General features: G+C 52.1%; 1 protein-coding gene across 2 annotated transcripts in view; it reads right to left on the reverse strand.

Moving 5' to 3' along the window:
• Window positions 1-2,195: 2,195 nt before the first annotated feature.
• Window positions 2,196-22,962, reverse strand: part of LOC100338723 (b(0,+)-type amino acid transporter 1) — a 36,736-nt gene continuing 15,969 nt past the window's right edge. Inside the window, exons 1-6 of one of the 2 annotated variants that reach the window (XM_089327816.1) lie at window positions 11,467-12,341; window positions 7,980-8,113; window positions 7,671-7,800; window positions 5,883-6,007; window positions 3,756-3,843; window positions 2,196-3,231 (exon numbers count right to left, since the gene is read on the reverse strand). In XM_089327816.1, the coding sequence (XP_089183942.1) occupies window positions 2,998-3,231; window positions 3,756-3,843; window positions 5,883-6,007; window positions 7,671-7,800; window positions 7,980-8,113; window positions 11,467-12,225 (1,470 nt within the window). In that variant the 5' untranslated portion in view covers window positions 12,226-12,341 and the 3' untranslated portion in view covers window positions 2,196-2,997. Of the gene's footprint in view, window positions 3,232-3,755; window positions 3,844-5,882; window positions 6,008-7,670; window positions 7,801-7,979; window positions 8,114-11,466; window positions 12,342-22,962 lie in introns of those variants that run through there. The other variant, XM_089327817.1, reaches the window with a different exon arrangement.

A 22,962-nucleotide genomic window follows, 5' to 3' on the forward strand; every position in this document is an offset into this window, starting at 1 on the left:
AACTTCTGCTGGTGAAGACTTGGAAGGGGTCCCTCATCCTTGGAGAGACGTCTTGGGACGGGGCCTCAGAGGCAGAGCTGTGAGGCCGGTGGGCACAGGCACAAACCGTGAAACACATGTGACTCGTTCTCTCCTTGTCCGACAAATATTTCTTTATTTTGATTCACCAAGCGTTACTGACCAGCAAAGAGCCCAGAACCATGACAAGAATTAAGGGATGTACAAACATGTCTAAGAACTAACCCCACGCGGGAAGAAGTGGGGAAGGCAGTGGCTGGAGATTGAGTTCAATCACCAATGGCCAATGATTTAATAAACCATGCCCACCCGCACAGTGAAGCCTCCATAAAATCGCTAAGTAACAGGATTTGGAGTTTTGGGGCTCATAAAATGCAGCTGTAACAGCTGAGATGAACCCCAGGAACTTGCTCTGTCAGCTACGAAATCTGAGGCAGATGAACAAACGAGAAGGCAATTTTAGCAAAGAACACACGAGAATTGGCAATTGTAAGTTGATTGGGAAGGAAAGATTGGAAACTCATGAGAAGATAGCCAGGAGGGGCAGAGGAGTCCCACTGCTTCCTATGCTAGGGTTTCTTATATGGAAAACAGCAAACATTTTCTCACAGAGCAAAGGTGTGCTCCAACTTTTCATCCTTTCTTCTAGAAATGTAGTTTCACCCAAAGCCAATAACCCCTTCTTCCCGGGATGTGGCTCTTGTTCTTCTTCTGTGAGCAGGTGGGCAGCTTCCTTGAAGATTTTTTGTTTAGAGTTACAGATAATGAGAGGGAGAGACAGAGAGAAAGGTCTTCCATCTGCTGGTTCCCTTCCCAAATGGCCACAATGGCCGGAGCTGGGTCAATCCAAAACCAGGAGCAAGGAGCTTCTTCCGGGTCTCACAGACAGGTGCAGAGGCCCAAGTGACTGGGCCATCTTCTACTGCTTTCCCAGGCCATAGCAGAGAGCTGGATTGGAAGAGGAGCAGCCGGGACTTGAGCCGACACCCATATGGGATGCCAGCACCGCAGGCGGAGGATTAACCTACTGCATCACAGTGCCGGCCCGGGTGGGCAGCTTCGAACACTCATAAAGCACATGTCTTCCTGAACAAGGCAGTTCGTCAGAGCCAGAACCTTTTCTGATGGTGATAAGAAATGACCCATTCAAACTCACTGAGTCAAAATGGGAACTTTACTCTAAGGTCTTAGGTTGTCCCCATCAGTGAGCAGGAAGGCCCAAGGGATGGCAGCCGGGCCACAGAAAGACAGGGACCCGAACTGGAAAACAGGGATTACAAGAGTTACCCTGTCTCATTTGTTCTCCAACTCCGTGGGGCCAGCACAAGGGCACTGCAAAAAGATCATGGAATTGGATAAGTTTGGTTTGCTGCAAAAACTTTGAAATGCATGCATGGAAGGGGGGCGTCTTCAAAAAGTTCACAAAAATGCATATTTTTCAAAAACTATGGCTAGATTTCAAATTTTTTCACACCAAAATAAACTTACTGCTTTTCAGATTTATTTATTTTTATTTATTTGAAAGGCAGAGAAACAAAGAAAAAAAAAAAGAGAGAACCATCCACTGGTTCCCTCCTTAAACGGCCCCAGTGGCCAAGGCTGGCCCAGGCCAAAGCCAGAAGTCAGGAACTCTCTCCTGGTTTCCCACGTGGGTGCAGGAGCCCAAGCCCAGGAGCCATCATTCGCTGCCTTCCCAGGCACAGTGAGCAGAAGCCAGTCAGAAGGGCAGAGCGGCCGGTCTCAGACTGACGCTCCAGAACGGGACACAGGCATTGCAAGCTGCAGCTTAGCCTGCTGCGCCACCGCGCCAGCCCCAGACTGAACTTTTAATGCCAGTTTCCACAAACTCTTCGAAGCACCTTCTCATCTCTCAGCATCTCACTGTGTATCTTTGTCTGTCGCTAGAACAAAAGTACCTAAGGCTGGACACTTTACAAAGGAAGCTTTATTTCGGTTCTTCCTTCTGTGTGTCCAGAAGCCCGGCACTGTCAGCAGCTCAGTTTCTGGCGGGCGCCTCGTGCTGCATGACATCATATTGCATAAGCAGAAAGGGCACGTGCGTGCTCGCAGAAAGGGCGTGTGTGAAAGACGCAGAGAACAACCTGCTCTGGAGAGAACTAACCCAACCTCTCAAAAAAGACACTAGTTCCTTCATGGCAGCAGTGCCCATCACCTTCTTTTTTTCTTAATATTTATTTATTTACTTGAAAGTCAGAGTTACACAGAGAGAAGGAAAAGGCAAAGAGAGAGAGAAAGAGAGGTCTTCCATCTACTGGTTCACTCCCCCAACTGGCCGCAACGGCCGGAGCTGCGCCAATCCGAAGCCAGGAGCCAGGAGCTTCTTCCGGGTCTCCCATGCGGGTGGATGCAGGGCCAAAACATGTGGGCCATCTTCCGATCCTTTTCCCAGGCTCATTAGCAGGGAGCTGGATCAGAATTGGAGCAGCCAGGACTTGAACCAGTGCCCATATGGGATGCCGGCACTGCAGGCAGTGACTTTGCCCACTACGCCACAGCACCAGCCTCCTTAAAGATCCCAGCACCTCTCATCACCATTACATTGGGAACCAGTTCACAATGTGAGTTTTGCTGAGAACAAACCATATTCAAACCATAACCTTTATCATTCTCTCCACAATGCCTTTCTCTATTTCTCTGTTGCATGATAGACAGCCCCGTAATAGCCCACAAAATCTGTGATGCCTCTGCTCAAGCTACCATCAGAGGCAGAGCACTACCCTAGAATTCTCATCCCAAAGGAGGGAACTTACTCCATGGCACCCACCTAGGTTACAAGTAGCTAGCAGATATTTGTACCCAGAGAGGTGGTCATGTGACCCCAGCATGGCTGTGTTGTGAGAAGGCAGGGGCAGGGAGGGTGTGTGTGTCCTGGGTGGTTTACCCAAAACTTCTAGCAAGACCTGTGTGAGGACAAGGGGTTTTTCAGCAAAAAGAGCAATGACGACCTCATCCTGTCCTTCAGTCCATATTTTTAGTGGTTGGAGCAACTTCCATGAGCAGCTGGAGATGCAGGGTAGCCGTCTGCAAACACCTGGGCTGCCACTGGAAGTAGACGAACAGGAAATACACCAGGAAGCCACTGAGCAGGAAGAGGAAGATGTACAGGAACTCCATCTGGGGGTGGTCGATGATGGGTGCCAGCACCAGGTAGAGAGAAGCCAGGAGCATGATGGCAGGGATGAGGGTGGGAACCTGCGGAGGGCAGACAGCTGGCCTTTGGGCCTGACTCCTGGATGCCGTAGGGCATGGGAGGTGGTGCATGGCCCCTGGACTCCCATCCTCCTGCATGCCTGCTATTGTTTCCAGCTGCCACTAATTCTCTCTTCTAACCTGAGCCACGATACCTCACCTGGACCAGGGGAAGCACCTGCTGGGCTGCTGCGAGCTGGCTCAGGCCCCAGGAGCATCCTCTGCTATGTGAACCCCGGGGCAGACCTGCATCCATCTGTGTTTGCCTCTGGTGTTCTCCCTCAGGGTCCTCCAGAGGAGAAATGATCCCCAGCAAGCACGGATCATGCCTTGCAGCTCAGCTCTCTCTCTCTGTCTCTCTCTCTCTGTCTCTCTCTCACACACACACACATACACACACACACGAAATGTGATCGTGGCAACACCTTACATTCTTCCTCTGGGTTCTGAATGAAGCCATAGCCCAAAGCTGTGCCTCAGGCAGGAGCCCAGGGGTGGGAAAGCCCAGTGCCCACCCCAAAGTCTACCTTGTAAGGTCTGGGAAGATTCTTCCGCTTCATCCGCAAATACAGGAGGCAGCTAATGGTGGTTCCGTAGATGAGCCAGGAGAGGAGGCTGAAAGGAAAACTCCAGATCAAGCCTTCTCTGGCTGTATTAGCCAGCATTTCGCCACTATAATGAAATACCTGAGAGCAGGCTACTGTATAAAGAAAAGAGGTTTGTTTTGGCTCACAGTTCTGGGGGCACAAGGCTGAAGGTGTATCTACGATGGTCTTCTGTGTGTAGAGTCCCAGGATAGTACCGGGGGGGGGGGGGTGTCACATGGCAGGAGACGGGGAGCCTGTGTGTGTGTGTGTGTGTGTGGTGTCTGTCTCTCTCCCTTTTCTTATAAAGATACTAGGATTCAATCATGGGCTCCACCACAATGATTAGACAAATCCTACCACTTCCCAAAGGCCCTACCTGCAAGCACCATAGTTGAATTAAGTTTCTACCCTCCTCACATCACCCGGTGGGGATTACATTTCAATGCATGACACCCAGACCATAGCACTTTCCCTGGCAGGAAGAGCTTTGTGTTTCTTAAAAGGGAGAGTCTGCTGGGCCTCAGGGATGCCCGTGCTCCCCGCAGGGACCAGCACGCTCGCAGCAGAGCCCCCCTTCTGCCAGCAACTTGTCGTTTCCCTTAGGGCTAGCGACCACTGAGCACCCAGACAGGTCTCACTCTGCCCTCTGCCGGCCCCAGTGTCTGTCTGTGAGTGGCTGAGCGAGGTTTCATAAAAACACCATTGAAACTAGGAGGCAGGGTCCAGATCAGACCACCCCTGGAGGAGGTCCAGACTGGGAGACGTTGGGTCCTGGTTGGGAAGGATCATCCTACAATTATCACTGTGTCCTGGGACGTCTTGGTCACCAACCCCAGGCTCAGCCTGAAAGCTCCCCACGCTCACTATGGATTTGATTTTGTTCTCGCAGTACTGTGATGTCATTCTTTCTCATGGGAAAGAAGATAAAAAGAAAAAGCCATGTCTGTTACTTGTTGTTTTAAGAAAGTCACATCAAGCACCGAGTGTACTGTTCCAGATTAATTAGACAACAAAGGGACAGAATACGTGGTGCTTACAAAACGGCTCTGAGAGCTCCCTCCGCACCCAGACACTCGGCCTGCCTGTTGGCTGAGGGATGTGCCTGTTCACCCTACTTCAAAGGAGGCTATAAAGTTACAACTGGGTATCACAAAAGCTCAGCAATTCTGCCCTGGGGAAAATAATAAAGGGGCCATAACTTCTCCCACTTTGATGCAATCACTGATTGTGCCACACACGGGTTGGTATGGCTGGCCCTGAGTGCCACAGAGATTACGCGGGGTCAGAGTCCAGCATGCAGGTCCAGACTACAAGGAAAAATGACAACATAGCCAAGGGCCCCAAGTTGTGTGAATAATGCCCAAATATCCTGCAGCATCAGCTTAGCAACTGGAGGAAGGAACAAAACAAAACAAAACAAAACAAAACAAAACAAAACAAAAACGATGACAAAGACCACACAAGTCTTATTTTGTCCATCTTTTGGAAAAACATCTATCTTACTGAATTTTTGGAAATGAGGCATGGTCAATTGTGGAAACATGACTAGGGCAGAATGGCGAAGCATATGTGTGTTTGTGTGTGTGTGTGTACACTAGGGCCCCAAGCCTGGGTTTGTAGAAGTGTGTATGCATTGATGCTTATGAGTGTGTACACATAGAGGGCTTCCAGGATAGTTCACAGATGTGCTTATATATATGCACGTGTGTGTGTGCATGTGAAGGCTCTGGGAGTGTGTGTGTCTATGTTTGTGTACTTATAGCTTTTTCATAATATTCATTTTCCATTAATTTTTGGAGACCGCTTGTATGCATGAATTTCAAATTTTTTGCACCAACATAATCTTTTCATTCCATTTCCACAAACCGTTTGAAGTGTCCTTGTATATGTGCACAAGTGAATATGTATGCATAAGGGACTCCAGAAACATGCATGCACACGTGTTATATATGTGCGCACATGTATGAGCATGTACACAGGGAGGCACTCCAGAAAAGCACGTGTGTTCATATACACGTGTACCACAGGGGTGTTCAGGTCCTCAGCCTTGGGGACAGTCTCACTTGCCTCAAGAAGGTCACAATGCTGCTGAAGTTTCCTGGGATGATAAGCACCAAAGCCACGGCCGTGGTGAACATCAGGGCTGGAGACGGTGTGAGGCGGTGCACGTGAACCATGGAGAGAACTCGGGGCTGGGAAGCAGAGCCAGGTGTCACACAGGCCCCAGGCAAGCCACAGCAAGTATCTCTTCCTCTCTCAAACACATTCTGATACGTGTGTGCTCAGCCTAACAGTCACCGGTCACCACCACTTCCACGTGTAGATCACTGAGGTTCCCTTGGGGTTACCAGGCCCAGGGAGGAGAGCACAGGGTAGATATGGATGGACCATGGAGAGTTGTTATGGTAGACTGTATCACAGTTCCTCAAGTCTCCCTCTCCCCACCTCTGCAGAGAGTGTAGAGGCCCCCATCCATTAATGGGCCCGGCCATGCCAATGTTTTGGCTGATAAATTATGAGCTGGAGGGGCTGGCACTGTGGCATAGTAGGCTAAGTCTCTGTCTGTGATGCCAGCATCCCATATGGGCACCAGTTCGTGTCCCGGCTGCTCTTCTTACAATCCAGCTCTCTGCTATGGCCTGGGAAAGCAGCAGAAGATGGCCCAAGAGCCAGGGCCCCTGGACCTGCATGGGAGACCTGGAAGAAGTTCCTGGCTCCTAGCTTCAGATCAGCCCAGCTCTGGCTGTTGCAGCCATTTGAGGAGTGAACCAGTGGATGGAAGACCTGGCTCACTCACTCTCTTTCTCTAACTCTACCTCTCAAATAAATAAATAAAATCTTTTTAAAAATTATAAGCAGGAGGCCGGCGCCACGGCTCACTAGGCTAATCCTCTGCCTGCGGCATCGGCACACCGGGTTCTAGTCCCGGTCAGGGCACCGGATTCTGTCCCAGTTGCCCCTCTTCCAGGCCAGCTCTCTGCTGTGGCCCGGGAGTGCAGTGGAGGGTGGCCCAAGTCCTTGGGCCCTCCGCCCGCATGGGAGACCAGGAGAAGCACCTGGCTCCTGGCTCCTGCCATCGGATCAGCACGATGCACCGGCCACAGAGCGCCAGCCGTGGTGGCCATTGGAGGGTGAACCAACGGCAAAGGAAGACCTTTCTCTCTGTCTCTTTCTCTCTCTCACTGTTCACTCTGCCTGTCAAAAAAAATAAAATTATAAGCAGGAGTGACACGGCAGAGGCTCTGAATATGCTTGCAAGGTTTGGTTTGTGTTCTTGAACCCCTGCCTCTTGCTGCAGGCAAAACCATGTCCTGGAGCCACCACCCCTTTGGCCTGAGTCCCTGAGATTGGAACAGCCTCACGCTGGTGCAAGAAGACCTGGACAAGCCCCAGCCTGAACCAGGGCCACGGAGGACCCAGTAAGCAAGAGTCAAATGTTAGTGCTGCAAGCCACTGAGATGTGGGATTGTCTATTACTCAGCATTGTTACTACAGTAAAAACTGGCACAGGGAAGGAGAGTCCCTAGGGAGGAAAGCCAGAAGGCACACGATGTTACTGCTCCTACCTGTCCTGCCCTGGCCCTTGCACCCTTGCTGTGCGTGAATATCCTTATCATCCACACCCTCCACACAGGGTGGCCAAGTGCCATGACCTCCCAGGAACCTGAGAGTGAAGGGATTGCAGTTACAGCTGAGAGGTGTGGAATGCTTCAGCCCCACTCTCAGAAGCAAAGAGGGCTAAGTCTTGTTGGAGACAAGGCTAAGCCGTGAGCAGGAGAAAGCTGAGCTGGCAGCCTTCGGGGTGCCCCTCCCACAGTACCCACCCCTCGCTCTGCCCCAGACTCCATCTCTTACCAGGTGGCCCTCTCTCGCAGCCACGTAGCACACACGGCTTCCGCTGAAGAACGCCCCATTGACAGACCCGAATGTGGAGATGGCTACAGCCAAGGGCACCAGCCAGGCCCAGGACCCCAGAATCTGGTTCCTAGGACAACAAAGCGGTCAGGGAAGGAAGTTCAGTAGCAGCTTGGGAGAACCAAGGCCCCAGTTGATTGGGGAGCAAGCAGTGCATCTGAGGGAAGCTTAAATATACAAGTCCCACTCTCCTTCCCCAACCTGCGGTGTCTGCCTGGTGTCCGTGAACAGCTCAAGTGAATTACTCACCCCCAGCTCGCAGCCATAGCATCAGACGAAAGGATCTCCCTGGGTGACAGCACCAGCAGGTAGCTGATGTTGGCCAGGATGTACAGGCCGGTGACCATGGGGATGGCGATGATCAATGCCCACACCAGGTTCTTCTGCAGGGTAGCAAGAACACGGCATGGGAGAAGCCTATGAGGTCTTCCCAGGCCCCCAGAATAAGCACAGCAGCACCACACAGAGCTCAGCATGGCTGTGTCCATTGTGCCGGGCCCTGAGATAAGTGCTGTATGCCTCTCCTCCCTGGGTTCATGGTCCCCAAGGCATGGGGTGTCACACTGTGCACCCAAACATAGCATTGCTGTCACCTATGTTGCAAAAGTAACATCAGAGAGGCAAGGGTTGCAGTGCAGTGGGTGGGGATGCTTGCATTTTATATCAGAGTGCCTGGGATTGAGTCCCACTTCTGCTTCCAGTCCAGCTCCCTACTAATGGGCCCGGGAGACAGCAGCTGATGGCTCAAGTACTTGGGTTCCTGCCACCTACATGGGAAACCTGCATACAGTCCCTGCCTTTTGGCTTTAGTGTTATCCAGCCCTGGCAGCTGCAGGCATTTAGGGAGTGAACCAGCAGATGGAAGATATTTCTTTCTCTCTCTCTCTCTTTTAAATAAATAATTTTTAAAAATTTTTAAAGGAAATTTAACATCCAGGTTTGGTGTTTGGGGCATGATTAAGATGCCACTTAGGAAACTCACATCCTGTACCAGAGTGCCTGGCTCCAGTCTGGCTTCCTCCACTTCCAAACTTGCTTCCTGCTAATGTACACCCTGGGAGTCAACAGGCAATAGCTCAGGTAGTTGGGTCCCTGCCACCAACATGGGAGACCCAAGTTGAGTTCTGGGTTCCTGGTTTCAACCCGGCCCAGCACTAGCTGTTGCAGGCATCTGGGGAGTAAACACACAAATGGGAAATTTCTGTCTCTGCCGTTCAAATAAGATGAAAATAAATACATAAAAACTTTAGAGGAAGAAAGGAGCATTAAACAAAACAGAGAAGTGGTCTTGTCTGAAAAGGTTTACCACTGCGCACTCCTGAGACGGGGGGTGGGGGTGGGGGGGAGACAGGCCCTTCCCCACGTGGACACAGCTGCCCCGATCAGCCTACCCAGTACTCTTCAGAATTTCGTAAAATCAGCCCCCCCGCAGATCTTCTTGCCTGGTCTGAGACCTGCCCCCCGGGCAACTGTGGAGGTGCAGGTGGGCAGGGGCACCGAGGACGGGCCAGTACCCTCCTCCCCTGTTCAGGTCTCTGCAGTCAGTCGCAAGGACGGCTGTGCTCCCTCCCCTCATGTTTCCTGGCTTTCTTGGCCTCCATGCTCCTTCTCCAGAGCTGTTTTGCCATCAACTGCATGGGCCCTGAGAGCCGAGGCCCCAGCCTCCTCTGCAGGGGCAGATGCCTTGCTTGCCTTCTCGGCTCTCTTGGGTACCCGAGCTAGCAGCCCAGGTGGCAAGCCGGTGAAAGTGAAGCAGGCAGGAAGGCAACACGTTCTTGCACAAAATGGGCCCTCTCAAGTCCCTCTCGCTCTAAGATCCGGGGATCTGAGGGCGAAGGAAATTGGCCAGCCACAGCATGACCTAGAGGCTAACTCTCTGTCATCGCAGCACCGGAAAGCTGGCTCTGCCTGGGTCCAGAGGAGGCCCCGCAGAGCAAAGGTGCCACAGGGCTCTCCCTCCTGGGGTCCAGCATGGATGCCCTCAGCTGTGCGTCCCAGCCCGCCCAGTCCCACCTGCTGCCTGATGTTGGAAACAAAGCTGTGTTGGAACACACACACATTCACGTGTTCACCTGTGGCTTCTTTCAGGCTGTAACAGTGGAGCTGACTGACTTTCAAATAAATACATAAATGTTAGGAGGGCCGGCACTATGGCGTAGCGGGTAAGGCCACCGCCTCAAGTGCCACCTGCTCCACTTCGATCCAGCTCTCTGCTGTGGCCTGGGAAAGCAGTAGAGGATGGCCCAAGTCCTTGTGCCCCTGCAGCCACATGGGAGACCTGGAAGAAGCTCCTGGCTCCTGGCTCCGGATTGGCGCAGGTCCGGCTGTTGCAGCCATCTGGAGAGTGAACCAGTAGATGGAAGAACTCTGTCTCTCTACCTCTGTCTCTCTGTAACTTTGCCTTTCAAATGAAGAGAAGAGAAGAGGAGAGGAGAGGAGAGGAGAGGAGAGGAGAGGAGAGGAGAGGAGAGGAGAGGAGAGGAGAGGAGAGGAGAGGAGAGAAGGTGGGAGCGTGTGCGGGAGGGAGGATAGGGTGGGGAGTGGCACTATGCTCTGAAATCTATGTGTATGAAATCCATGAAATTTGTTCCCCTTAGAAACTGTAATAAATAAAAACCAGTAGAGCTGAGTGGTCACGACAGAGAGACATAGATATTAACTCTCTGTTCCTTTATAGAAAAGGTGTGCTTAAGCAGGGGCTGGTCTCCCTCAGCTTTAGGCTCCTTGCTCTTTTCCTGGCCCACTCTGAGCTCAGGGCCTGAATTCAGAGGAGGCCTCTAGCCTCTGAGCGCTGCAGGGCCAGGGCTTCTGCTCTGTAGGGCCAGCCCAGGGCCACCCCGAGCACACTCCAGCCATTCCCATGAGGCTTACATTGTACAGCAGCTACAGTACTCGGAGCCCACCATCTCCAGAGTGATTACACCTCTGCTATTCCAGGGCCCTGGGAGGTAGGCAGGCAGACTGCCACCCATGTTAGAGGCAAGGAACCAGGGCTCAGGAATTAAATGCAAAAATAAAAGCCAGATCCCAGGACTCCTGGTTCTCTCCACCTCTCACTCTCTTTCTCTCTCCTCTCCCTCTCTCTGCTCTTGGATTTAAGAAAACAAAAATAAAACAAATAATATCCTAGGTAAATGTATTTATAGCAAAGCGTGGGCATCCATAGTAACCAAAGATCCAAATGTCCCCTCTGAGTCCCAAGCTGCCTTTAGACCTGTCCCCAACCAGGACAATGATGAGTCAGCTCCAAGCTCACGGGCAGGACTGGCTCTTTCCCCTGTGCCAAAGTGTGCTGTGTCCCACAGTGGCTCCCAAGCTTTGGCAACTGTGAATTAAGTACCTACTGCAATGCCCCGGGGAAAACAGCCAGGAAATACCAGACTGAGTCATCTAGTCTGGCCTCCTACAAACAGTAAAACCCTAACACCATTCCCCCTTTCTAAACTAAATTTAATGATAATTTAGTGATAATTTCTACCTCACAGGATAGAAAAATGAGACCATGGCTGTGATGCCGTCAAGTTCTCTGTGTACTTGAGAAGCAACAATTTCTATCATCACATACACCAGGCCAGGTAGACTGTGGGCTGGCACCCCAGCCCCATGAATGCAGGAAGGGAGCCCACGTCTCCAGCTGACTGGCTCATGGTCTGAGTCACCTCGGATTTGGATAATTGAAGATCGGAGCTGCTGATGTCTGGAGATTTCCGCCCCAGAAGCTGCGGCTTGCACTCACGTGTGGATTCTTGAGCTCCTCCGTCACACAGTTGATGTTGCTCCAGCCGTCGAAGGACCACAGGCCCTGGTAGAAGGCCATGCCGATGCGCCCCGCCTGCTGGGTTGTGTTTTGGAAGGCAGACAGAAGGGCTTCCCTGCGGCTGCGGCCCTGGCCCAGAGCCGCGGCCCCGCCCACCACGATGACCAGCAAGGAGAGCACTTTGGCCGCCGTGCACACGTTCATCAGCCTGGTGGCCAGCCTTGAGCTCCAGCAGTTGACCAGCATCAGCAGCAGGATGCAGGCGGCTGCCACGATCTTGAGCACTGCCTGGGGCAGTGAGGCGCAGCCGGGGTAAAAGGGAGCAAGTGAATACTCAGCAAAGCTCAGGGAGATAGCGCTGATGGCGGCTGGCCTGCCTACCAGCACCAGCGTGTAGACGTCCAGGAAAGCCGGCAGGGAGCCAAAGGTGCGCAGGATGTATACATACTCCCCACCAGACTCGGGGATCAGGGCGCCCAGCTCGGCATAACACAGAGCACCCAGCATGACCAGGAGGCCACACGCTGCCCAGACCACCAGACTGGCCCCAGGGCTGCCCATGTGGACCAGGACCCCCTGCGGGGACATGAAGATGCCCGAGCCGATCATACAGCCGACGATCAAGGACACAGCGCTCCACAGACCAATCTCCCTTCTCATCGCCAGCCCCGGGGCCCCATGGCCTGGCTGTTGCCCTGCCACCCCCCCATCGCCATCTCCTTCCTTACTTCTCTCCATCTCGGGATTTCAGCAGATACTGCCCCTGGGTTGGCAAGAGGCAGAAACTCTGATACTTGTCTGTCTCGTGGGCTTCCTGCAGGAGTTAATGATTACAGCACAGAGGGAGTCTGAACCAGTGGCCAAAGAGCCTGGGCGTGGCATTAGAAGGAACTGAGCCTTCGCAGACCTCGCCAGCCCCCCGTCCCACCCACTCAGACCCTGGCACAGGGAGTTGGCAGGAGCTGTTTGCCAACACGGCCCAAGAAAGCTCACGGGAGGAGAGGTTTTCCAAGGAAGCCCTCCTGCCCAATTCCAAAGCAGCAGGTGGAATGCAGGCCAGCACCAGCAGTGTGAACGCTGAGCCGCTCATTGCGCGTGAGGAGCCTAAAGACTCTTTATAGCACTTTTATCAGCCAATCAGTGGGAAAGCAAAGATCCCCACGCAGACAGCCTGTAAGTGAAACTGCAAGAACCTTACCCTAAAGACGAACCAGGATGGTCCAAAGAGAGGACCCAGGTCATCTAGGACAGAGCTTGTTCCCCAAGCTAGGAGAGAGAAAATAGATTAGGAGTGTTCTGGAATGAGCCTGCTCGAGTTCCAATCCTAGCTCTAGTGTCTTAACGTCCTGTGGCCTGGATCAAGATCTCTGAACCTCATCTGACAACTATAAGAAGACCCACTGTGTGGGGAGCAACTCGGACTAGACTAAGTTACTGGAATTAAGACTTATTCTATGCATCTGCTCTCCCACAATATGGCGCTGGGAGAGGAGTAAACAACTTCTACACAGCTGCCTCTCGCCAATTTGATTGACTGAGCTGCAGGAGCTGATCTTGCTCCAGATTGGAGGAGAGCAGCATGCTTGGCGTGTGGGTAGCAGAGTTGGGATTGGTGGAAGAGGACTATAAAGGAGGAGAGAGACAACATGCACCAGGAACATCCGGATAACATCTGAGCAGCCCCCGAGAGAGCCGGCCGGCGGTGTGCCGCTCCCCCACGGAAGTGGGGAAAATGGCAGGGGGAGCCGCCCTTCCACGGAGGTGGAAGGATCGGCAGCCAACCCAGGAAGAACCAGCAGCAAACCCGGGAAGGGCTGAGCAGACGAAAGAACAGCGCAGGGTCCTGTGTCGTTCCTCCACGAAGAGGGGGAGCGACACCACTGCAGAGGGTTGCTTGAAGGATTCAATAAGAAAGCTATTCGGAGTCGCTAGAATAGTATGCAACAGGGAGTAAGCTTCCCTTAGATGTTAGCCACTACACTCTGCCTAGGATTTTCATTAGTTCAGTTAGGGAAGAAGGGTTGGAATTAACATCGGGAGGAGACAGACTAGACGTGTTTCATTTAACAATAATGTTCACTTCAGTATATAGTGCATAAATTTTCGTGTAAAACACTGGGCTACAGAACCATTAGCATTACTACAGAAAGGTCGATGGAACTCACTGGCATTTGTGATAAAGGTGCTGTATTAGTGAGTTCTGTTCCTGTAACAAAATCTCTGGGGCTGGACACTTCACAAAGAAAAGATGCCCACGTAGCTCACAGTTTGGGAGGTTCAGCGGGGTGGCACCAGCTTCTGTTTGGTTCTGACGAACACCTTGTGATGGATGATTTCGCAATGGCAAGGTGCGTGGTGAGAGCGAGCTATCACACAGGAGTCAGGAGGCCAGAAAGAGGGGAGGGGCTCTTTTAGAACAGCTCGCTCCTGCAAGAATTAACTGGGGGCCTCATAAGAATCACCTTCGGGCTGCGCCGCAGCTCACTAGGCTAATCCTCTGCCTGCGGCGCTAGCACCCCAGGTTCTAGTCTCAGTTGGGGTGCCGGATTCTGTCCCGGTTGCTCCTCTTCCAGTCCAGCTCTCTGCTGTGGCCCGGGAGGGTAGTGGAGGATGGCCCAAGTGCTTGGGCCCTGTACCCGCATGGGAGACCAGGAGGAAGCACCTGGCTCCTGGCTTCGGATCGGCACAGAGTGCCGGCCACAACATGCCAGCCGTAGCGGCCACTTGGGGGGTGAACCAATGGAAAAAGAAAGACCTTTCTCTCTGTCTCTCTCACTGTCTAAATTTGCCTGTCAAAAAATAAAAAAAAAATTAAAAAAAAAAAAAGAATCACCTTCATCTCTAACAAGGGCAAGTCTGCCAAGGACCTCTCACTAAGGTCACACCCCTCAATACCAGCACACTAAGAACAAAATGAACCCTTGGGGGACAAACCACACCCAAAATGCAGCATATGCTGACACCCAAAGTGGGCAGGAAGATATGCAACCTCCCAAGCAGGTTGACCTATCTCAAGCCAGCCATATGGGCTACTCGGATCCCATGAATGTGTGCAAGCAGTGAAGTTCTTGAAAGAGGCAAGAGACCTCACTGTGATGGTCCCTGGGGTATCTGTCACTCTCTCTCGTTCTTTGTTGCATTGAAGCTTACTGGGCACACACAGGCCCTAAGAAATGAGGAGCCATGTTCTTCAGAAAATCACTAGAGAGGGGGATTTCCCAAGGTTCCTGCCTAGTTTGAGGGAAGAGAAGAAGATAGGAAAAAAGCAGATAGAAGAATTAGAAAAGAGGATAAGAAGGGAGGCTCAGGGAGAAGCTCCTGACAGTGCCCCGGTCACACTGCGCCTGCTGTTAGGTGGCGAAGACACTGACATTTCAACCCTCTTCCCCCGGGGGCTGTTGCTGTCGGATGTTTGCACAAGTCAGCTAAATGCAGGGTTTGAAAACAGCCCTCAAGGCTGGCACCAACTGCAATTTTGTGGGTCCCCAAGACCACACTTATGTCCCAGAATTTGCTAACAAGACTCGCAGAACTCATTGTAAGCTCATTGCACTTGGTTGTAGATTATTACACTTAAAGGATGCTGAGTAAGTCAGCCAGAGGAAGTGCATATGGCCAATTCCAGGGGGATTCTGCACACAGGGCTTCCAGCTGTCGTTGTCCCTGGAGTAAGGGCTGTGTTGCTCTCCCAGCACTGATGCGTGGCAACAGGAAGGGTCTTCAGAAAGCTCATAGAGGGGCCGGCGCTGCGATGTAGTAGCCTGTGCTTCTTCCTGTGACTCCAGCATCCCGTGTGGGCGCCGGTTCGAGTCCCAGCTGCTCCTCTTCCAATCCAGCTGTCTACTTATTGCCTGAGAGAGCAGTAGAAAATGACCCAAGGACTTGGGCCCCTACAGCCACCTAGAAGACCCAGAAGAAGCTCCTGGCTCCTGGCTTCAGATCAGCTCAGCTCTGGCTGTTGCAGCCATTTGTGGAGTAAACCAGCAGATGGCAGACCTTTCTCTCTGTCCTTTCTCTCTGTGTCTGTAACTCTACCTCTCAAATAAATTTTTTTAAAAAAATTAAAGATTGCTTATAGGGGCTGGTGCTGTGGTGTAGTGGGTAAAGTCACTGCCTGCAGTGCCAGCATCCCATATGGGCACCAGTTTGAGTCCCAGCTGTTCCATTTCTGATCCAGTTCCCTGCTAATGTGCCTGGGAAAGCAGCCGAGATGGCCCAAGTGCTTGGGCCCTGAACCACATGGGAGACCTGGAAGAAGCTCCAGGATCCTGGCTTTGGATCAGCCCAGCTCTGGGTGGCCATTGTAGCCATTTGGGGAGTGAACCAGCCGGATTGAAGACCTTTCTCTCTCTCTCTCTCTCTGCCTCTCTGTAACTCTGCCTTTCAAATAAATAAATCTTTTTTTTTAAAGGTCTTCCTTCCGTTGGCTCACCCCCGAAATGGCTGCTAAGGCCGGAACTACGCCGATCTGAAGCCAGGCGCCAGGTGCTTCCTCCTGCTCTCCCACGCGGGTGCAGGCGCCAAGCACTTGGGCCATCCTCCTCTGCCCTCCTGGGCCACAGCAGAGAGCTGCACTGGAGGAGGAGCAGCCAGGACTAAAACCCGGTGCCCATATGGGATGCCGGCGCCTCAGGCAGAGGATTAGCCAAGTGAGCCACGGTGCCGGCCCCAAATAAATAAATAAATCTTTAAAAAAAAATACAGCTTGTAAAAAGGTGAGTATCTGGCGTAGTGGTTAAATTACTACTTGGGCGGCTGGCGCCGTGGCGCACTAGGTTAATCCTCTGCCTGCAGCGCCGGCATTCCATATGGGTGCCAGTTCTAGTCCCGGGCAGTGGAGGATGGCCCTTGGGCCCCTGCACCCGCATGGGAGACCAGGAAGAAGCACCTGGCTCCTGGCTTTGGGTTGGCATAGCGCAGGCCGTGGCGGCCATTTGGGAAGTGAACCAACAGAAGGAAGACCTTTCTCTCTGTCTCTCTCTCACTGTCTATAACTCTACCTGTCAAATAAATTTTTAAAAAATTAAAAATAAATAAATAAAATAAAAAATTAAAATAGATAGATAGATAGATAAATTTACCACTTGGAAGCCCACATCCCATATCAGAGGACATGATTCAAGTCCTGGTTCCATGATTCTGTGCTGCTCATGCTTGCTCTGGGAGGCAGCCAATGATGACTCAGGTCCTTAGGTCCCTGCCACCCATGTGGATGACCCAGATGGAGTTCCAGGATCCTGGCTTCAGCCTGGCCCAGGCCTGGTTGCTGTAGGCATTTGGGGAGTGAACCAGTGAACAATACCTCTCTCGCTCTTTCTCTTTCTCTCTCTCTCCCCCCTTTCCCTCTCTTTCCTCTCTTTTCCCCTCCTTCTCCCCCCATCTTTCTAATGCTATATATTTCCAACAATATGAAAAATATATAATTTTTAAAGATTTTTATTTATTTATTTGAAAGGTAGAGTTACAGAGAGAGAAGGAGATACAGAGACAGAGTGAGTGAGAGAGAGAAAGATCTTCCATCTGCTGGTTCACTCCCCAAAGGGCTGCAATGGCCAGTGCTGGGCTGATCCGAAGCTGGGAGCCAGGAACTTATTCCAGGTCTCCCACTTGGATGCAGGAGCCTAAGCACTTGGGCCATCCTCTGCTTCTTTCCCAGGCACATTAGTAGGGAGATGGATCCAGGACTCAAACCAGACCCCTGTGGGATGTCGGCACTGCAGGCAGCCGTGGCTTTAACCTGCTGCACCACAGCTCCAGCCCCCAAAATAAATAATTTTTCAAAAGCTTATGGAAATGCATAGAGGGAAAATTGTGCATGGATTTAAAGCATTTTTTTATTTGAAAAGCAAAGAGAGAGAGAAACACACACATGCACATACACAGAGAGAAAGAGGTCCCATTTGCTGGTACACCCCACCCCCCAACTACCATGTCCAGTGCTGGGACAGCCAGTGCCAAAGCCAGAAAACAGGAACTCAATCCAGGTGTCCCATATGGGCGGCAGGAAACTAAACACTTAAACCATCATTGCTGCCTTGCAGGATCTGCATTGGCAGGAAGCTGTAGTCAGGAGCCAGATCCAGGAATTGAGCCCAGGTACTCTAAAGTGGGATGCAGGCACCTTAGCCACTACAGCAAACACTTGTCTTCAATATTTTTTTGTACCAAGGTAAACTATCTTTTAATTCCATTTTCCATGAACTCTTGGAAGCCCTCTGTACATTCATTCTGCTTCCAACCAGGGACGCTCACCGGAGGCCTCGGCGTCTGGAGTTTTTGTTGAGGTTCCATCGCAGAGACATGATCAGTGCTCATGTGTCTGGCTCCTCAAGAGATCAAGGGGATATTGTAGGGCCCAGAGCCTCCACCTAAAATCACAGGGCTAATATCTGGCCGGTCCGAGGCCCCAGGCAAATGGAGACACGCCTGACAGGCATGACACTTCCAGGGCTCAGAGATTACCTCTCGGAAGCTGAGGCCAGGGTGGCAGACTGCTCTTTGAGCGAGGTTAAAGTCTTCACTACATAGATGCAGAGGTATCTGACCTGAAGACCATGAGGAAAAAATTTTTTTTCACTTGAGAGACAGAGGCAGAGATAAACATCGGGAGAGAGCCCATCTGCTGGTTCACTCCCCAAATACCTTCAATGGCTAGAACTGTGCCAGGCAGAAGCCAGGAGCCCAGAACTCAACCCAGGTCTCCCAGAAGGATGGCAGGGAACCCAAATACTTGAGCCATAACCTGCTATCTCCCAGGGTAAGCATTAGTAGGAGGTTGGAATCGAGAGGGGAGCTAGGACTCGAACCCATGCACTCCCATATGGGATGAAGGCATCAAGAAGCCTCTTAACCACTGGCCAAATACTCACTACCCCATAAAGCTAGTTTTTGATGCCTTATACTGTCATGGTGTGTGTTTAAAGGGATGCTAAGATGCCAGGCTAGGGAATTGGCTAGATAGAAGGGGAGGAGTGGAGGAGAGAGCGAAGAAGGGCCCAGTCTCTGGGCTTTTCCTGGTCTGGATGGAACTGCAGACTGTGGGGTTCCATGGGCTTCAGTTGGCAACTCCCACACCCCTCCCTGCATCTGAGCGTGGGCCTCAACTCCAGGGCTGGGCCTGCTTCAGGGGAGGGGATTCGCTGAAGCAAAACCAACCCCAGATGAGACAAATCAACTCCAAAACAAGAAAACAGAGGCAAATTCAGAGAAACAGAATGTCCACAAAAGCTCTGAGCCTCACTCCCCATCATGGTCTCATGGCTCTCACCGAAATGAGATATTCAAGGTCCTAGGATCGTGCTTGGCTTAATCACTAGGGGCTGGGCTTGACCACTGGCCCATGCACATGGTCATAAGCACCAGAAGCTCCACGCCTGGCCTGTCCCAACTGCACCCAGGCTGTTCTCTGGTGGTGTTTCTTAGCACCGTCCAGGTCTTATTATTGACTGGGTTGCTACAAAGCCAGCATGGAGCCCAGTGGCTCAGCAAGATCAGACAGGGTGGATTAGTTCTATAGAGGAGGGTGGCTGGAGCCCAGCATTTAACCTAGTGACCAAGATGCAGTTAGGACACCTGCCGCTCGCAGTGGAGTCCCTGGGTCTGAGACCCGGCTCCGACTCCTGATTCCCTCTTCCTGCTAATGCAGACCCCGGGATGCAGCAGTGATGGCTCAAGTAGCTGGGTCCTTGCCACTCACCTGAGAGACCTGGATTGAGTTCCTGGCTCCCAGCTTTGGCCTGTCCTCGATCTGGCCACTGCAGGCACTTGGGGAGTGAACCAGAGGATGGGAGGTCTCATCTGTCTGTTCTTCTCTCTCTCTCACATAAATAAATAAGAATCCAGCATTTAGAGTCTACTGGGCACTGTCAGAGCCAGCAACTTACTACTGAGCCCCGGGCTTCTGGCGCTGTTCTTACACCCTCCCAAAGGAGCTGAAGCTGCCCCTAGCAGGTCACAGCTGTGAAGCTGCTCCATGGCTATATGGGGGGAGGGGACTTTGGGGGGGGGGTTGCCACTGGGGCTGCCTCCAGGTGAGCACTCTGGTCCCCAACCTGCTCCCTCTTTAGCATATCCTCTCCCTGACCAGGTCATTCCACTTCTGTTCTCCTCCCTTGGCTGACTGTGGCTTCTGGAATGCAGGCCTGCATCCCTCTCACCTCAGCCACAGGAGTCTTTCAGGAATCCCTGGTATGCAGCCCAGGGTGAGGGTCTTAAGTGAGATGGAAGAAGCAGCTTGGGGACTGACACTTTCATCATCTGGGACAACAGTGTTGTCAAGAGCTCCTTTTATTTTTAAAGATTTGCTTATTTATTTGAAAGTTAGCATTACACAGAGAAGGAGAGGCAGAGAGAGAGAGAGTTCTTCCATCTGCTGGTTCACTCCCCAGATGGCCACAACGGCCGGAGCTGCGCCGATCCGAAGCCAGGAGCCAGGAGCTTCCTCCATGTCTCCCACACAGGTACAGAGGCCCAAGGACTTGGGCCATCTTCTACTGCTATCCTAGGCCATAGCAGAGAGCTGGATGGGAAGTGGAGCAGCCGGGACTAGAACCGGCACCCTTATGGGATGCCGGCACTGCAGGTGGCGGCTTTACCCTCTACGCCACAGCGCCAGCCCCAAGAGCTCCTTTCAAGAACACCCAAAGGATCAGGCATCTGCGGCAATGTGTAAGACTTGCTTGGGGCCGACGCTGCGGCTCACTAGGCTAATCCTCCGCCTTGCGGCACCGGCACACCAGGTTCTAGTCCCAGTCGGGGCAACGGATTCCGTCCTGGTTGCCCCTCTTCCAGGCCAGCTCTCTGCTATGGCCCGGGAGTGCAGTGGAGATGGCCCAAGTGCTTGGGCCCTGCACCCGCATGGGAAACCAGGAGAAGCACCTGGCTCCTGCCTTCGGATCAGCGCGGTGCGCCAGCCGCAGTATGCCGGCCGTGGCAGTCATTGGAGGGTGAACCAACAGCAAAAAGGAAGACCTTTCTCTCTGTCTCTCTCTCTCACTGTTGTCCACTCTGCCTGTCAAAAAAAAAAAAAAAAAAAAAAAAAAAAAAAAAAAAAAAAAAAAACTTGCTTGGGAGGTCCACAACTCATCTTGAAGTGCCTGGTTTAAGTTCTACTTCTGCTTCTGATTCCATCTTCCTGCTAAACACACCCTGGGAGTGATGGATCAAATACTTGAGTCCTTGATAACCTGTGGGAACTCATATGGAGTTCCTGGTTCCTGGCTTCTGCCTGGCCCAGCCCTGGCTGTTGCAGTCATTTGGGGAGTGAACCAGCAGATTGAAGATTTCTTCTCTCTCGTTCTCTCTCCCTCTCCTCTTTGTGTCTCTCTTATTTTCCAATAAAATAAAAATAAACACGCATTTTCTAAAAAGAAATTCAGAATGCCCTGGGACACAGATGGTGGGAACCAGATCCAGTCCCTATTTCTTAAGGTCCCTGAGAGCAGGGGAATGTGAGTGTTAATTTGGAAGACCCTGATGGGTCCTGGGCCGTATCCAGGCCTCCATGAGCCCCTTGTGCCCAAGGCAGAAGCAGCTGCCACTGTGTCTCAAGGCTTCAGCAAAACCAGGCAAAGCGGCAGCATCCTCTGCCCTCTCACTGTGCACAGCATTGGCCACCACCTGACAGCCCCATAAAGGCGGGATCGAGTCTTGGGGGAGGGACTGCCCAGGGGCTGGGAGCTGATCTCTCACTAAAGAACAACGCGCAAGCGGGGACCTGGACTGCGCCCTCTAGTGGGCCTGGAAGGACAGAGACCGGAGAACAATTGGGCAGAGGAGGAAGGGAGGGAGCCCACGGGTGAGCTCCGAGCAAAGGAGGGTAAAGAGAGAAGGACTGGGAAGACACAGAGGTTGAACGCAGCCCGCGTCTCCCCCTGACGTGTACATCAGTCCCTTTCAGGCTGAGTGGGACTGAGACTCTCCCTCATCTCCAAGAGCTCTGGCCACGGTCGGAACTCCTGCACCCGCTGGTTTTCGCTCATCCTGTGCAGGTGCCTCCTCTGAGGGTCAGCTCAGGTTTCATTTTCCTTAGACTCTCACTGCCCTGTCGAGTCCCCGACTTCCACTCCCCTCTTTCTGTTTTTGCTAAATCTATTACAAACCATTCGTATCTGCCAGTTTAATCAGGGAACAGATAGCACAACAGCAATTCTACTAACATGGAAAAGCTGACGTAAGGATTGCCAGGGCGGGCATTTGGCCTAGGGGCTAAGATTCCTAGTCCCATTTCAGAGGACCTGGGTCCAATACCCGGCTCCTTGCTGGCTTCAGCTCCTGCAGAGCCTGGGAGGCAGCGGCGATGGCTCAAGTCTTTGGGGACACCTGTCACCCTGGGGACACCTGGATTGCACCCCTGGCTCCTGGCTTCAGCCTGATCCAGTCCCCGTCATTATGGGCATTCGAGGTATGAACCAGTGGATGGGACTGCCTTCTCTCTATCTTACCCTTCCTCCCCCTCTATTTCCTACCAAAAAAATAACATAAAACAAAATAAGGAATACATGTGAATGATTTTAAAAAGGACTGCCAACTAGGAAAAAGAAAGGGCAAAAGACAAGTGGGGTAAATAATATCAGTGCAAAAAATGCAGACATCATTTTCAGCCAGACGTAGGCCTCTGATACTCAAATGGGAGACCTGGATGAAGCTCCTGGCTCCTGGCTCTTGGCTTCAGCTTGGCCCAGCCCTGGCCACTGCAGTCAGGGTGTGTGAACCAGTGGGTGGATGGAGGATCTCTCTTTTCTGTCTTTCCCTCTCTCTCTGTGTTACACAGAGAGAGAAGGAGAGGCAGAGAGAGAGAGAGAGAGAGGTCTTCCATCCGCTGGTTCACTTCCCAATTGGTCGCAACGGCCGGAGCAGCACCAATCCGAAGCCAGGAGCCAGGAGCTTCTTCCAGGTCTCCCACGAGGGTGCAGGGGCTCAAAGACTTGGGCCATCTTCTACTGCTTTCCCCGGCCATAGCAGACAGCTGGATTGGAAGTGGAGCAGCTGGGACTCGAACCGGCACCCATACAGGATGCCGGCAATGTGAGCAGTAGCTTTAACCGCTATGCCACAGTACTGGCCCCCAAAATTTTTTTAAAGATAACTTAATCTTGCACATTTACAGAACTCATAAAAGAAGTACAAGGAGAAGAGAATCATCACCTGCTTGATATATAGAAAACACAGACAGTGGAGATCCAGTAAGCACATAAGTGCCGTTTGCAAAGAGCAAAACGCTGGAACTAGACAAACAGTGCGAGGAAATGTTGCTGAAGTAAAAGGCCACCAGGCACACTGTGAAAACCCAACAGCCAAGTCCAAAGCAGAGACACCTGCCTCAGACTCCCAGAAGTTCCATAGGGGCACCTAAGCATTTAGTACATCACCTACTCCAGTTCAGGTATGATGCCAAGGGGCAGCAGGATGGACAGGCCATTCAGCTGGACTCAGGATTTCCTCCTCTGTATAACAGGAATAATGGTCCTACTTGTC

This window comes from Oryctolagus cuniculus, chromosome 2 (assembly GCF_051225735.1).
Source record: "Oryctolagus cuniculus isolate XC-2025 breed Fujian yellow rabbit chromosome 2, ASM5122573v1, whole genome shotgun sequence".
NCBI lineage: Eukaryota > Metazoa > Chordata > Mammalia > Lagomorpha > Leporidae > Oryctolagus > Oryctolagus cuniculus.